At 32.9% G+C, this 17,300-nt stretch overlaps 1 protein-coding gene across 4 annotated transcripts in view; it reads right to left on the bottom strand.

Moving 5' to 3' along the window:
* The window catches only part of LOC127709654 (uncharacterized), a 50,615-nt gene that overhangs the window by 9,169 nt on the left and 24,146 nt on the right, over positions 1–17,300 (bottom strand). Inside the window, exons 7-10 of one of the 4 annotated variants that reach the window (XM_052215261.1) lie at positions 13,742–17,158; positions 12,364–12,399; positions 6,609–6,962; positions 1,165–5,913 (exon numbers count right to left, since the gene is read on the bottom strand). In XM_052215261.1, the coding sequence (XP_052071221.1) occupies positions 1,165–5,913; positions 6,609–6,962; positions 12,364–12,399; positions 13,742–17,158 (8,556 nt within the window). The remainder of the gene's footprint in view (positions 1–1,164; positions 5,914–6,608; positions 6,963–12,363; positions 12,400–13,741; positions 17,159–17,300) is intronic. The other 3 variants (XM_052215262.1, XM_052215263.1, XM_052215264.1) reach the window with 3 other exon arrangements.

Raw genomic sequence — 17,300 nt, 5'->3', positions numbered from 1 at the left:
AACCAGTCACCAAAGTTTCATGAAAACTGCTTAAAGCACTTTTGAGTCATTGTCCCAAAACTTGAAAATCACCCCTTTTTTTATGATTAAAATCCCATTTTTGATTTATTGTCCGACATGTTGACGACGGACAATGGTATCCCATAATACATCCCGTAAGCGGGCGTATAAAAATGAGAAAGAGGAAACACTTATGAACAACACCAACAAACGACAACCACTGAATAACAGGCTCCTGACTTTGGACAGGTGCATAAAAAATGCAGCGGGTTTAAACATTTCAACAGGCGCCAACCTTCACCCTTACCTGACAGTAGTGTAACATTACAACATAAAAAAAACACACTGTAAAATATCAATTGAAATGTATGTTTATATAGTTTATATGTCTTTGTTTTTTTGTGTTGTTCGGTTGATGCCATATGGATGTTTAACTCTTTTTATTCACAAATGGAGCAATAAACTAGAGGCTCTCAAGAGCCTGTGTCGCTCACCTGTATTTACTGATGCTTTGGAAATCATGTAAAATAAGGTTAAAATCATAATTAATAGTATTAGATATTAGATATTATAATGATATCTAAGATAATAACAAACTAGAGGCTCTCAAGAGCCTGTGTCACTCACCTGTATTTACTGATGCTTTGGAAATCATGTAAAATAAGGTTAAAATCATAATTAATAGTATTAGATATTAGATATTATAATGATATCTAAGATAATAACAAAAAACTGCAAAATTTTTGTAAAATTACTACCTCAGGGGCAGCAACCCAACAACAGGTTGTCGGATTCGTCTGAAAATTTCAGGGCAGATAAATCTAAATCTGATGAACAGTTTTGCCACCTGTCAGATTTGCTCTAAATGCATTTTACCAAACACTGGTCCCCTGTTCAAGGCCTCATCAAGAACAAAAATCAGTTAAACTAAGGTTCTTCTAAATGGTATGAAGTTGCTTAGTTCAAGGCATTCAAGTAAATTGTAATGAAGTTAACAGAAGAAGCAAAGATAACATGAATTACTTTAACCATTTCTTAACGAGCTATAGATTAGGGTATAAAGTGCATTATTTCTTAAACTGGCCAGAGATGATAACTTTTATAATGTATTCTTTTTTCATAACCTGAATCTATTTTTGTTTGAATATAAAGTAAAAAGCCTACCAGAAGTCTTTCACCAAGCTTCAGATGAACTTCAACATCAGCAACAGTAGTCTTTAAATACACTAGTTCTGGTTTTCTTAAGTCACTGAAGTACTGAATACATCTTTTGTAGTATTTAAGTCTTGTTGATAGTTTAGAAAAACGTTTCTTTGTAAGGTATCCTGCTATTGTAAGCATGACAGCCTTCCGTGACTGATGTAAAACTTCTATTTCTTGTAAATGTTTAAGAATTCGCTCATGATGGGTAACAGGATTCATTGTTGATGCAGCTTCTTCTGTTTGTTCTAACTTTTTCTTTAAAGACAGTAAATTTTGATATGCCTTGTTAGAAATCGATGCTGTCATTACTAAAAATAGGCCCTCCTCTGAAAAATGCAAGCTCTTTTCTTTTTTAGTAAGAAGAATTTCAGGTACTCTTCTGTTTGGTACACCATGAAACTCAAAATGATTGATTCTCATTAAAATCTCTGCTTCTAACTGCTGAAGATCATGTCTCATCAAAAACTCATGGTCATAATCCCCTTCTCCAAAACCAAGAGATTCATTTTTGACGACATCAGGTACTTTGCCTTTAGGTGTTTTCCATGACATTTTTAATGCTGATCGAACCATTTCAAGTTCTGATACAAGTTGCTGACGAGATATATCAAATGGCTGATGAAGATGTTCAATTTCAGATAACTGATGAACTCCACTGTCACAAACGATACGTTTATCCCCCTCTTTTACATTTTCAAGTCTTTCTTTAACACCACTAACAACAATATTACGAGAAGGTTTATCCATTCCTTGTTGGTTTTGTTTCTCCTGTTCCTCAATTTTTAAAGTTTCCTGTGCAGACGCCATTTCTGCACGTAATCTTTTTTTCAGTGTTTTTCTTTTGTTTTTACTATTTTCATCAATTCTGGAATCTAATTGGACACAAGTAATATATTTTTGGTATTTACCAATTTCCTCGTCACTTATTTCATATTCCATCTTTAACCAATCAGCAAAGGTAATTAATTCTTGCCTAGTTTTGGTGACAGACCTTTGGTGCTCTTGATTCAAATCATAGGCTGTAATGAGTTCATTACATCTGATCTTCTGAGCAAGGGATTTAGGCTTAGGCACAATAGTGGTATCATCTTCTATTTCCTTAGATTCAGGCGTCTTCTTGAAAAATGGATCACCTTTGATGCGTTCAACCCTAGTATCGTTGTGAGAAATCATAGCACCCCATACATTTCCAATCTCCTTGGCATGTTGCCTTTTAATTTTGTCAGAGTGTTCCAAGGATTGTCTATGCTTATCATCTGAAGACCGTCCATTGAACTCATCATAATAATCTGATCCAATTGAGCTTGTTCTTTTCCTTTCCCTAGAACGTGATCGTCTTCTTTCAATTGAAGATGACCTTCTTTTATAAGGCGGAGACCTTCTGTAATCTCTTAATGATCTTCTTTCAGTAGAAGATTCCCGTCTCTCCCTTGAAGGAGACCGTTTCAAATCCTTTGACAATGATCTTTTATCTCTTGAAGGTGCTCTGTCAGTTAAATCTATTACTGAGCTTATTCGTATGGGATTGTGTTTATCCTCTCCAGGTTTTGATTCATCTTTCTTTTCCTCATCTTCTGAGTCATCCTCAATTTCTCCATCCTCCAAACCTGATGAATCAATTTCACAGACATCAGAATCTTTGTCTATATTTTCCAGGGCAGCTAATGCCTTTTGAAGCTTCTCTTTCTGTTGAGCAAGCTCGTCTAACTCATCTGATATCATCTTGTCATCATCAATTGACACATCCATCTTTTCCTCTGCCAATATATCTACCATTATTGATTTCTCAACTTCTTTTTCTAGTTGTTGCTTTCGTTTATTTAGTTCTTCAATTTCTTCAGCTGTTTTTTTCTTCTTCTCTAATTCTACAAGTTCCTCTGCAATTTTTCTTTGTTTTTCTAATTCTATTAATTCTTCTGCAAGTTTTTTCTGCCTTTCTAATTCAACTAATTCTTCTGCAAATTCTCTCTGCCTTTGTAATTCAAGCAATTCTTCTGCTATTTTCTTCTGTTTTTCTAATTCAATCAATTCCTTCCTAATTCTTGCATCTTCTTTTTTCATCATTTCTTCCTTCATTTTTTTATCTTCTTGTTCTAGAAGTTTCTTCTGTTCCTCAAGGCTTTCAAGTTCTTCTTGCAATTTCTGATCTTCTTCTGTAATTTGATCAATAGTGTATTCTGTAAAGTTAGATTTGGTCCATTTATTATCTTCTGTTGATAACTGTACATGTTGACTGGCCAGTGTTAAAGGACCCCTTAAAAATGGTTTTAAAAGTGCTTCATTTGGTTTGTTAACCTCATTATTAGTATCTGTAGGTATCTCAACCACTATTTCCCTTTCGTTAGATACTTTCTCAGTATTTCCTGATGATTTTAATTCGGTAGTATTAATTTGTTTTTGCAAAGGATTTCTTTGAATTAGTGGAGAAATGCTTTTACGTTTTGGTGATATATTCTTACGCTTAGGTGATTTACTTTTGACTTTGGGTGAAATACTTCTATGCTTAGGCAATTTATTTCTGACTTTGGGTGAAATACTTCTACGCTTAGGTGATTTACTTTTGACTTGAGGTGAAATACTTCTACGCTTAGATTCAAATGTTCTCCTTTTTGGTGATATACTTCTGCATCTAGGCGAAACACTTCTTCTTGGTGAATTGCTGATTCTCTTTCTGTTACTAAATCTATTATATTCTGGAGATTGTTTCCCTTGTCTACTATCAGGGGAACTACTTGACCTCTTCAGTGGTGACCTTCCTCTTCTCCACCTTTCTGGAGAATTACTTGATCTTCTTGATCTGTACGATTCTGGAGTTCTCCTTCTCCTAGGGCGATCAGGTGACGTACTAGATCTCCTTTTTGCTCTAACAGAATCAGATCTATTTATTACTCCATCGGTAGATTTATTAGTTGTTACATCTTTTTCAAGATCCTTAGATTTTCCATCTGTTGAATTACTTCTTCTTCTTGGAGATTTCCGTACCTTATTTCCAGTTTTGCTTTGTGAGCCTGATCTTGATCTTGATTTTGATCTTCTATAGTATGACCTTGACCTAGAACGTGATCTTGACCTAGAATGTGACCTTGAATAGGATTTTGTGCGAGACCTTCTCCTTCTTGGTGAATAACTGTATTTTCCTCTAAAATCTGGAGAATCATATGGCCACCTACGTCTATATTCTGGAGATCTTTTTCTACTGCTTCCTCTACTGCTTGGAGAGTAACTAGACAAGCTCCGTTTTGAATCATTTTCTGAATCTTCAAATATGTCACTATTATTATCACTGCTTTGATTTCTTTTCTTTTTAGATTTTAGCTGTGGTGATTTTTCTTTTGATTTAGATCTAGATTTTCTTTTTTTGGAGTCTTCTTTTTCCTCAAGCTTGTTTTTTCTCAATTTTTCAAGTTCTTCCCTCAAGGTTCCTTCTTTTGGCTTCATAATAGTACTGCCTTCTAGTTTTGTAATTGGATCATTTACAGTATCTTGAGATGCTTTAGGATTCAATTTATCTGCAAACCAATCTGCTAAATCTGATGGTCTCTTTGAACCTGTTGTAGTAGACACGTCTACAAGATTTGATGACACAGAGGTAGTAACTACTGTTGTTGTCTGTGGTTCACTTGATCCCGGCACAGATTGTGGTGTGTACAGTGACAACCTTGGACGATTAAGAAAATTTGCCTGCGCCACAATTGGACGGATACCTGGAGAAAGTATACGAGGTTGTCCTGCATGATTTTGCAATGGATTTCGAATTTCTGCAGGATGAGTTATGCTCAAATGACTAAGAGTTGTTGATTGATGAGTTGGTTGATGATGACTAACAGGATGCTGCATTTGTTGATTTGTTGTCAATGATGGATGACTTGGAGGTGCTGATGAATGAAGCGTGGATTGTGGTGTAGTACTACTTACATGTGTCCCTACCACAGGTTTTGGTGGATATGGTGCAGATGGCAATTGAGGTGGTGGCTGACTAAAATCTGTTTGGCCAAAGGCTGAAAGTGGATGCGGGGGTACAAGATTACTCATGGATGACTTTGGATACTGAAATGGCGGAACCACAGGCAAAGGGGAATTCATTTGTCCTTGACCTCGAGGTCTGAAACTTTGAATAGAGTATGATTGCACTGGATAAGAAGATAGTGGCGGATACGATGTACTATAAACAACTGGTGGCGGCACAGATATATCAGTAACTATTGGATATGGTGGCACTTGTCTATGGCCTTGGCCTTGAGATGACTGCAAATACACTTGATCCTGACTTCTTGGTATTGTACACGACAATGAATCACTAACTGGTTGGGTGGGTAAGACTTTTCTTTTATTGAGAACTGGTATTGACTGATGTGTCCCAGCCAATGGTGGCCTTTTGCTACACTTTGGTCCAGGTTTCTGATAAATAATATCACTGGATGATGAGATTGACATGGCATCATCACTTTTGGCCATGTCTTGAGCTATCTGTTTCTCCACTAAACCATCAATATCTATAACATCCTCCAGAATAGAAGACTTTTCACTCTTTGCTGTATCTTCCTCTTTAGTTCGTTTCAATGTAATAAGTTTAATTTTCTTGTGTGAGGTTTCTACCCATTGTCTAACCATAGTATTCTTTTGTTCTGGCTGAGAATCTAAAGCTTCTTTTTCGGATTTCAGTTCATTGCTCTCTGCAATCTTTGCTGCACCAATTTCTGCTTCTTTTTCCTGAAACAGATGTTAAAAAAATTTCATGCACACATATTCATTTGCCTTAAGTCTTATTTTTATTCCGTTAATCATCTTTATAGAGAGCTATAGATTTGTAAGTGACCATAAGTCAGTGATTCAGACAAAGGCAATATAATTCTTTTCTAAATCAGGTTTTAATGTAATGCTTATATCATCTGCGATGTTTATGATTATGTTTTGAAAGTACTAAAAAACATTGAAAATGGGACTTCTTTTGTCAACATATGATTGTTTCTCCTAACAGAAGTTCCTCTGGAATTTTTTTTATCATCTGGAACTTTATTAAAAATAATGCTATAATATCCGTTCCTTTTGGAACACATATTCTATATCCTTTATTCCATAATATCTATTCCAGTGGAAATAATATTCCAGAATATTTCTTTCTTTTGGAATTAATATTATAAAGGAACTTCTACTCCATAACAGATACATTAAATTTTTTAAATTGTACATATGACTAAAGAGTAGAAATTAATTAAATTATTTTGGAACAGCTTATTTCATGGTGTCATTTTTTCAAAAGCTACAGAAAATGTTGACACTTCAACTTTGGCAATGCAATTCTTTTCCTTAAAAGAGTTCTCTTATAGTGTTTTCAATTTTTCTAGTAATCATTAATTTTTAAGATATATATAACTGTATAACTCTAAACATAAGTAAGATGTTACCCTTTTTAGTACTACTCTGGGTTGAAATGATGAGTGGTTAATGGCATCAGTCCAATGGTTAAGACCAACTTCCTCTAGGGACATGACTCTAACTCGTCCTAAATCTTCTATACTACTTCGCCAGTCAGATGAGGCAACGCTACCAGTTTCACCTGTTATATCAGATACATTGTCAAATAAATTTTTCTTTTTTTTCCTTCTTTTTCTCTTCACATATCCCATCATTCCTGACTTAATTTTTCTCTTCTTTCGTCCCCTCGGTGATGAACAGCTTGATGGAGGTGTCATTTTACCAGAAGCCGTGCTAACTGGTGAAGGATCATTCTCTCCATCATGAGCCTGTGTAGTTACCTGCTGAAGAGACATGAGCTTTAGTGTACATCATACATGAGTATCTTGTGCAAAGTGTTTGGTGTATTTTAAATGGGGTGGATATGTAAGAATTGCAGTGCTTTATTTAGAATTCATGCATAATGAAAATTAAAACTAAAACCAAAACAAATGAGATCTATGCTACATTGACTAAAATGAATAAATAAATACTATAAAGCTTAAACTAAATGAACTTGTTTGAATCTACTGGTACCTAATTATCTAACTTGTTTGAATCTACTGGTACCTAATTATCTTATGTAACATAAAAGATATTGAAAGTAAATACTAACACTTATAAAACTTTTACACATAATAATTTTTTTCTATATGAAAGAAATGTTTATGTTTTATTTAGCTATATTATTTCTAGTTTAAAAGATGTGAATTATTTTATTTTTGTGACCTGCTTAACTATACTGCATAACATAAATATAAGAATAAGCATAACAAAGGAGAAAGTATCTAGCTAGTATATATATAGGAGGATGTCAGTCATTATAGTTTTTAATACGTGTGTAATAACTTTATTTATATATAAATACTTCAATTTCATGATATTTTTGGGATAAGCACTAGATAAATCATTCAACTAATGAAAGTTATATTTGTTCATTCAAGTTTTATATTTATAAAATTCAGTGTATAGATCTTAATTAAAATCTTGACTTTATTCTTTAGGATGCATAATTTTTGATTAAGTTTATAGAGATATCATATTTTCTATATGATGATTTTAAATGACATTAGTACTGATAGATCATTTGAAAAAGAAATCCAGTTTTTTTAATTTTTAATGTATGACATGTATGAATTGAGCTTTGAAGAGAAATTAAATATTGTGTCCTTAAGACAGGGATGGTCAAGCGAAACATAGAATATATGAAAAATTAATCAATCAATCCTAAATCTAAACCTTAAGAATAGCCCAAAGACAAACATGTACCTACGGAAAGGTTCTGGAGTTATAATACAGAATAGTCTTTTCTGCACTTATTTCAGTCTATTCTAAATAACTATAACCTTGACCTTGGACAGTGACCTTATTTCCAAGTTAGTTGCAATACCATGTAATGATCTGGAATTATAACCATGAAACCCCCTATCTGTACTTATTACAGTCTATTTTTTGAATATGATCTTGATCTGTGACCTCAAAATTAATAGCAATCATCCTTTCGTTATATGGGTGGTTGTAATCCGAAATAAAGTTGATTTTATAGTTTCTGCAATAGTTGATTTATAGTTTCTGCAATCAAGATGGACAGATTTACAAGTAAAAACCTATATATATACCCCAGTATTTTGCAGCTTGAGGTACAATCATATGAGGATTGATCCATTGAAAAACAGTGTAACGTGAGGGTACCCAAATTGCACCTATGTTTTTTTTAAGATCCAGACAAGCGTTTCCATTCAGTGTTTATTTTTGAAGAAATGGATTGCCTGTAAAATATTTTAATTGTTCATTTTTAAAACTTGACTTTATGTGGACATGGCATTGTGATGTTTCTGTAGATTTTACATTTCCCATTGAATACTTCATCTGTTGGTAGATACTGTGAACGTTTTGCGTATATTTAAATATATTTAGCTAGGTTGAAAGACGTGCATAATGTCAAATCATAAGAATACAAATTGTTTAGTCTCTAAGAAAACTTGTAAGATTCCGCTGCTATTTTTGCTAAATGAGTGCAATTTGGGTACTGTGATGTTCAATGAAAGGGTCCTGTAATAATAGATGTGAAGGATGCTATTACAATGTTTTTACTGTTGAAGGGGATTAAAATGTTGAACTATCACATAATCATATTTTTTTGGAGAAATTGACTTTTTTTTTAATCCAAATTTGCTGAAGTGTAAGTTAGCAATAGCATATAAATTGGTATAGAATTCACCAGGCTTGTACTATCTAATAGATATACAGCACTGAAACATCATTCAAATATAAAAGGGGAAGAAATGAAAACAAAAGAAACATAACAAAAGTCATTCTAGCATGAGTTATAAGTGACTTAAATGTACTGAATCAGGTTGTACTATACAAGACTTAACAAAGAGGCTAGAAATGCCATAATATTATTAATATTTCAGTCTACCTTTTTGGGAAACAAACTTTAAATAAAATATTGAACTAAAAAGGAGAGACAGACAAATGATGATCTAATGAGGATGAACATTGTGTTAATCATTGGTAAAAGACCTATTTGAAGACAGAAGAGAATAATCATGATAATACAATAAGACGATGTATTTAAAAAACTTCCACCACTAATAAAAACCCAACTTTCAAGTCTAATTAGTATCATATTTATAAAAACAAACAAGTAATCAACAAAACCTAAGTAAACACTATGACCCTTCAGTCATATTATCTGTAAATAACATGGTATTAATCAAAGCGCTGCTGATGCTGTGAGCCAGTCAATCTTACTAAATCATAAAAATCAGCACTATACACAGAAAATATTAAATTCAAGAATTTCTTTCCAATTGTTTAATTTAAAGCAGTTGTTGGAAGCCCTTTTTAATACTAAGTATTGAAAGGGATCAAGTTGGAACTTTCTTACTTTTGAAAATCTTATTCTAGCAGAATTTTGTTATTTAACAAATGCATAATCAACATGTAAATGTCAACTGTTTCATTTTTATATTTATTACTGAATTATATTCAACTACTTCCACAAGTATAACTATCATATTTCTAACCAAAATGTTATAACAGATGGAACTTTAAGCAATTGAATTAAATTGAAATTGAGTCAGTCAGCTTAACTTCAAAATTTTTTTTAAAAAAGGGCAAATTAGAGGTGAATAGTTAGTGGTAAATGATAAAAATTGTGTCTTATAATTTCTTCGTTTACTCATCTATGATGTTATTATATGCTTTTATTCAGTATCCTGTCCCATATTAAAATCTGGAGTGGTGACATGGTGTCAGATTGGCTGGCTCAAAAACAAAAATCAAAATTAGAAAACATTACGGAATTTTACCTCATAACCTAACCTCTCTTACTTATTTTACACTTCCAAATAACGCAAGCATGTCATCCTTTTTTATGGCCCAAGATATAATAAGTGTACCATCATCATTCTTTATAATAAAATTCAACAATACCCTTTCCCTCTATAACTTTTCAATCCAAAATTAATATTTCCACTTTCCTTTAATTTTTTAATCAAAAGTTTAATTAATGCTCAAATCTTTAGGTTTCAATCTGAACTTAAAATAGTGAAACTTTAACAGACTTGAAAATGCCTCCTCCAGGGATGGGGTAATCGTAATCTGTAATCGTAATCGATTGTAATTGATTACATTTTTTCAAGTAATCGACAGTAATCTGTAATCGACAACATTTTCGATTACATGTAATCGTAATTTAATCGATTACAGCAAAAATTATGATGTAATCATTGATTACTTTTTGATTACATTTCGATTACTTTAGTAATATAGTTTGAAATAAAACCTAGTTTAAATGAAAATAGACAACTGCATTTATTCATCAGTTTAAAGTACTGATAAAATAGAATGCATCAATATTACTTGAGAGTTTATCAAATACCTTATTTAGATCTGTTGTCTCACGCTGCATTATGATAAACCAAATCTCCTAGGCTAACAATTTTTACTTTATTTCCAGCTTTTGAAATAAATGACTTCCAATGCTTGTCAATAATTTGAGACATTTTTTATTAAACACAAAAATGTTAAAATTAAGAAAATAGATTCAATATAGGAAAATACATAAATGTACTTGTAGTCCTAAGTTAAGTTCTGTACTATACTAAAGAAGAATGCTTTTATATATGTAATAACATTTTTTAAAGCTTAATTTTCAATTATATTTAGAACTTTAGCTTAGAGTAGATAAACTGTTGATTCGTCATAGTGTTATGACATCAAAATTAGGAAAGAATACAAAACATTTTTACAATGAACCAATGCATTGAAATTTTTGTTCAGTAATAGATACATGTATCCCATTGTGTCACTAAAATGTAAATTGTTTATGATTTTGAAAAGAGAACAAAGAATTCTCAAAATCCTTCTTGTTTTTATAATTACTAATCAGATGAGCAAAGACCTCTAATCAATGAGATACAGACTATGTTTTGATTTCAATTATGTTTAATTAAATGAGAGATTTAATACAAGTTGTTGCCCTTAGGTTATAAATTGTTCTCCATTGGCAATTGTATAACCTGTAATTAGGGGGATTATCCAAACAAAAGGATAAATTCATTCATGTAACTATAAATTATAAATTTCCATCTTTCAAAATTAGTTAAATTAACTCTTCTTCTTTTTTATATATTTTTTTTCATAGGAAACCTCTCATACTCATTATATTCAAATAAACCATCCTGTTAAATAAGAGTAAATATCAAAATTAAGTCAGTATGACAGCCAAAATTTGCAAACTATGGAGAAAATGACCTACAATATAAGGAAGCAATTGATACAATTGTCGATTTCATTTCAAGAATGTTCTCATGTTTATCATCACTCACTCAAGAATATTTAAATAGTTTGGATCCTCTGTAAGAGCTTTCATCTAGAAAACAACTGTCAACATAACATTTGGAAACAATGCTTTAAAAGCTGTTTTTGTAAAGTTCTAAATTATCACTCTAAATAAGTTGTGTTTAAACTTTCTTCAATATTTTATAACATGTAATTGATAATAATCGAAAAGTAATGTAATTACTTTTGATAAAGTAATCGATTGCAATCGATTACATACCAAATTTAGAGTAATCGATTATTAATCGATTGCACAAAAATCCTTCATGTAATCGATTATTAATCGATTACATTTGTCAGTAATCGTGCCCATCCCTGGCCTCCTCTAAATTTACCACCCAACAAACTAACAAGTCATGAAATCCTTTTAAATTCTGCATTAAATTCAAGAAATGTGACCAGATGACAGGAAATTCAATTACTTAGCAATTTCAATAAATACTCTACTTTGGAAATTGGAAGTATAAGGGTATTCTTATATAGAATATCACAAACATCTATCTTGCTAAGTGTCTATTCAAATTTTAGAAGAGTCAATGAAAGGAAATATCACAATATTTACTAATAACAGATGAGGCAACGTAAATCCACATATATATATTTTATGTATAAAATTTTTAACCACAGTTTCAAATCAAAGAAAAAAATAACTGGTCCAATACTTTTAAATTAATGAGAGATATTGTGGAGTTAAAAAAGTTTCCTCATCTACTTTAGCAAAGGGTGTTAAACTCATAGCTCTAGATTATACTATAAAATGAGTAAGAGAAACATTAGGTATATATATAAAGATCAAGTGTCCTCAGCCCAGATATGTATTAGTAGTGAGATGTGTAGTGGTACCCATGTACATACATGCAATTCTTCCCATGGATATTTGCCGTAATATTTCTGAAATGCAATAATATCAACAATACAAAAAAAAACACTGCAACATAATGACATTTATAGTAATATTTCTTTTAATTTTTCCATTTAACATGTGATTTATTTGATTACAAAATGAATGCAAGGCTGTGTTTTTGTGGTTTGTCAAAAATTTAAGTGAATTAATTGCTTTTTTAATATTAATAAAGTTCTTGGTGAATGTTAATTAACACATTACAGCTTGAGGTTTGCTGACCTTGAATATATATACATAATACTGATTAAGTGTGAGTAGCACTAATGTAAATCTATAGTCTCAAACAACCTTACAATGATTTAGTCCATTTTTGGCATAAAATGGCCTTTAGATTTCACAGGAATTTCAGTAGTTTTAACTAATTCAATTTGTATGTGAAAATTTATAACTTGAGTGAACATCACTAATGTAGGAACAGATATTAAGTACAATATTTCTGACAGAACTTGTTCAAACTAGAGATACTGTGAGCTGTTTTAGCTCACAAAATGATACCCCCAGCTGCCACATACAGGAAATGCAAAATTTATGTTGTGCCTCTAAGGGAAATCCCCAAAATAATGTGGATAGAAAAAAAATGTGGGTGCACAAAGGTTCATGAGCAGTTATGACCTCAAAATGTGATAGGACCATGGGATTCCCTTCCTGCTTCAGAAATAGGGGTTATAATAATCCTAATCAACTATCCTATTATAATTGCATTGAAGGCTGGATTGCAGTAGTATTTTTCAGAATCAAGAAGAGGAAAGGCATTATTACCCTACAGTTTGGTCCTGGACTGCATATACATATCTGCAAATTTTTGTTGTTGTTTTTTTTAAACCCACCTTTTCTATTTATTGTCATGTCAAACATGTTTTAATTAGCTTCATAAATCTAGTATTGCCGATCATTTTTGCCTTTAACATATTTTGTGTATCTGTTATAGTTTTTAAAATTGGTTGAAATTGTCATTTCAGAGCCATAACTCAGATAAAGGGTTATTTGAAAATTTTGGTAGAGATTGAGTTGAGAAAGATCTACAAATATCAAACATTATTACTCTGTCAGATTTTATGTTTTTATTATGGTTTTCAAGATATTAGACATTTCCTGCATTTTACCCTCATGTTCTACTTAAGCCACTGTGGCGTTTTTTTTTTATAGATCACAATATAATCTCATACTAATTACTTATTTTCTAGAGCCTATCATCTATTAAACTCAAATTCTGATCTGCCCTCAATGCAACATGGTTAAATATTCTCTTTCATACAACAACATACCGGGTATACAAAAACAAATATAATTTGTACAACATTGATTAATTATAAACTACATTAATTATACCTTTAAAGGAGTTCCTTGAGCATCTAGGATTTCAGGTCTTTGGTCCTGTCTCATATCCACATCAAATTTCTTCATATCTACATTCGTACCAAGTATAGATGAAATGCTTATTTGTCCTGTAGTGATATTTTGAGGTGATATATCTATCCCTGGTATCTTCTCGCCTCCATAACAATTAAATAGTCCATCATCATCTTGAACATCATTTAAAAAAGCAAGTTTTCCTGTATGTTTAACGTTTGATGGACTAACTTTTGTGACATCATCAATATATCTTTGTGCTCTTCCATCAATAGAATCCCCACTCTCAGATTCAGCGAAGTCTTTTTTTAGAGCAGAAACAACATTTACTGTTTGTAAGATGTTTTTCAGGTTATTTACATCCAGATCAAAAGTTGGGAATTGACCTTCAAAACTACCATCTCTGATTGGACTGTTTTTCCTCCTTGCTTTATAGGCTGTTAATGAAATTTTTTTCTCTTTGGAAGGAGAGGTTAAACCAATAGTTTCTGTTTTACCCCAACTAGATGAACGAGGAGGACTCAACATATTCTGATTATTAGGATTAAACTGTAGATTAGCTCCTTCTGGACTATAATTCTGATTTGAAGGTTGAGGAGGCATATTTACATGTAATGGTGGTGAATTAAATGGCATATTAGGATTAGGTGGAAACTGGTTCCTCATGTCCGGAGTATTTAGTGGTTGACTCTGAGCTGGTTTTACTGGATTCAATCTACGATAATCAACATCACCAGTTTCAGGGTTCACATCAATGAGTGAATTTTGCCTATGATCCATGTCTTGAACATTTAAAAAATTCATATTTGGTTGTTGTCTGTAGTCTGTATCCTGCATAAAAGGACTTGGGAGGTGACCTTGAGGACTCTGTGGATGATGTGGTGGATATACCATGTCAGAGTCTGATCTTGATTTGACAGGAAACTGTGATGGATAATTTCTAGGATCATCATGTCTCCTAGGTAGATAGGAATGTCCATCAAAGTGCGGTGGATCCATTAGAGGCCTTATCATCTGTTCGTTAGGTACAGGGGGCAGGTTGGGCATTGGAGGCCTCATCATCTGTTGGTTAGGTACGGGAGATTGGTTGGGCATTGGAGGCCTTATCATATGTTGGTTAGGTACAGGAGATTGGTTGGGCATTGGAGGCCTTATCATCTGTTGACCTGGAAAAAATTGCTGGTTTTCATGGCCAGGCATTGGTGGCCTAATCATTTGCTGCCCTGGAAAAGGTGGCAGATTTTGATGACCAGTAAAATGTGGTTGATTTTGTTGACCTGGTATAGATGACTGATTTTGTTGACTATAAATTGGTGTTTGATGCTGGCCTGGTATGGGTGGCTGATGGTGACTAGAAACAGGTGTTTGATAATGATGATGGCTGGGATGTGGTTGCTGAGTTGGGGGTCTGGTTATTTGTGGTTGACTCTGATGTCCAGGTATGGGTTGCTGATTTATCTGTTCTCTGTGCATTGGTTGTTGTGACCAATCCTGATTTCTATCTTCAGGTCTATTGTCTAATCCTGGTTGTTGGACACGATCACCATAAGCATTATATAAATCTCTACAAACCCAGGAGTCCGATTTGGACTGCATTTTATGTGGACTTGTCTGAACATTGTATGGACCTCTTTGATCCACTTTCATTGGGCTCTCATTGTAAATTGGTGATGGTCTTGAATATGTTTGAGGTATTGAATGATTTGATCTACTATCATCAGATCTAACACTTTCATTATCGGAATCAGAACTGAAGGTACTTAAGTCATAGTCTATATATTCACTTGATAAATTTCCTGCTTCTTTATTTGAAGAAATGTCTTTTTTGTCCTCCATCTGTTTCTTCGCTTCGGCCCCTTTTTCTCCCTCTTTATTTGAATCTATTTGCAATATTTCATTGTCATTTTTTATAGTATCATCAATTTTATCAACAGCTTTTTCTTTGGTCTTTTCCAACATACTCTGAACTTCTTTAAGTACTTTTGCCCTTTGCATTTTCATTTGCTCTTCTTTACTCATAGTTTCTTCTTTCACAACAACTATATTTATATTTTTATCTTTTTCTTCTTTCCTGTTTAATATACTTTGCTCTTCTTGTGATTTTGAATTATCTGAGCCTTTATCACTATCTTTTTTCTTAATGTCTTCTCGACTGACAAAAGTAAGTAGATCTTTTTCGAGAGATCCTTCATGGCTTTTTCTCCTTTTTTCAAGCACTTCCAGTTTTTTACTTTCAACATCCATTTCAGCAATAATTAACTTTTCATCATCGTCATCTTCCTCTACAGCTGAATTATCTATAGTCTTAGCTTTTGGCCTTTTCAATTTTGGCAATTCATCATCAGAATCATTGAAAGGCATTTCGTTTCCACTTTCTTTGTTGACTTCAGTTACCTGTTGGGTCTTCATTTCCACATTTTCAATAGGTTTCAAGCTAGCTTCATTTAAAAGTTCTGAAATTTTACTGTCAAATTCTAACATATCATTTTTATCCTGTTTACTGTCCAGGGATTCAGAACTCTCAATTTCCATTGGCTGAGGAGTGTAGTCCTCCTCCATTGCAGTTCTAGGTACATCAATAGGACCAGTCATTTGCAAATGTTTCTGAATTTCTTCCGCAAACTTTTGATTAATTGCTTGCATTTTTTCCTCTTCAGATTTAGCAGGACTAGGAATAGCCAAAACAGGTCTTCCAAATGCATCAACTTTTATTTGATTTTTAACAATAAGATCTGTTAAAGCATCACTTATTATACTATCACCATCAGGAGAGGGACTGCCACCAGACATGTGGCGTTGTCGTGGAATATTAACAGATAGTTGTTTCTGGTATCCCATCCCTCGATTAGGTCTCTCATTTGTTAATCTCCTAGGATCCATGGAATTTGTTGATGGTTGTTGTTTGACAATGTTTGCAGGCTGTGGTGGGACAAATGGTATATTTTTCATTCTTGGATCTTGACGTGTTTGAGTTTTTGAATAATCAGTATTTGCATAATAGATTTTGTTTGTTTCATAAGATTCAGTAGCTGGCCTTTTTTCCTGAGCTTGTCGTCTAAGTGACTCAGCATGTTGCCTTTCAAACAATTCCCTCCTTTCTTGTTTACTTAATTGACGATTTGGATCTTTTGTGAATGATGGACCAGTCGGAATTTTTAAAACAGCTGTTTCACTCATATTCCGGTTAAGGAGTACAGGGATTGTGGTCAGTTCACTTGTTTCAGTGACCTTGACTTCTGTAGGTTTGAAGGGTCTGTTGTACTTGCTGGCACTAGCTCCACTCAGTGCAGTCTGAGGGATATCTTTAATCTTTTTATATGTGATGAGAGCATATGGAAGACATTGCCGTGGTCTTTGTACTGGTTCGCAGTCATCATCATATTCATACAGGTATATCTAAAAAGATCATGTAAATATATATGTTAAACATATAAAACAAATTTGATGGCTTTCTGCACTCACCATATTTTTTTTCATTTTAGTTTATCAATAGTTTTTCATTCTTGACAGGTTTTCTGCCAAGTTCTTATATCATTTT

Source organism: Mytilus californianus, unplaced genomic scaffold (assembly GCF_021869535.1).
Source record: "Mytilus californianus isolate M0D057914Y unplaced genomic scaffold, xbMytCali1.0.p SCAF_7, whole genome shotgun sequence".
Lineage (NCBI taxonomy): Eukaryota > Metazoa > Mollusca > Bivalvia > Mytilida > Mytilidae > Mytilus > Mytilus californianus.
The sequence above is the reverse complement of the archived record's forward strand: the minus strand, read 5'-3'. Positions and strand labels throughout refer to the sequence as shown.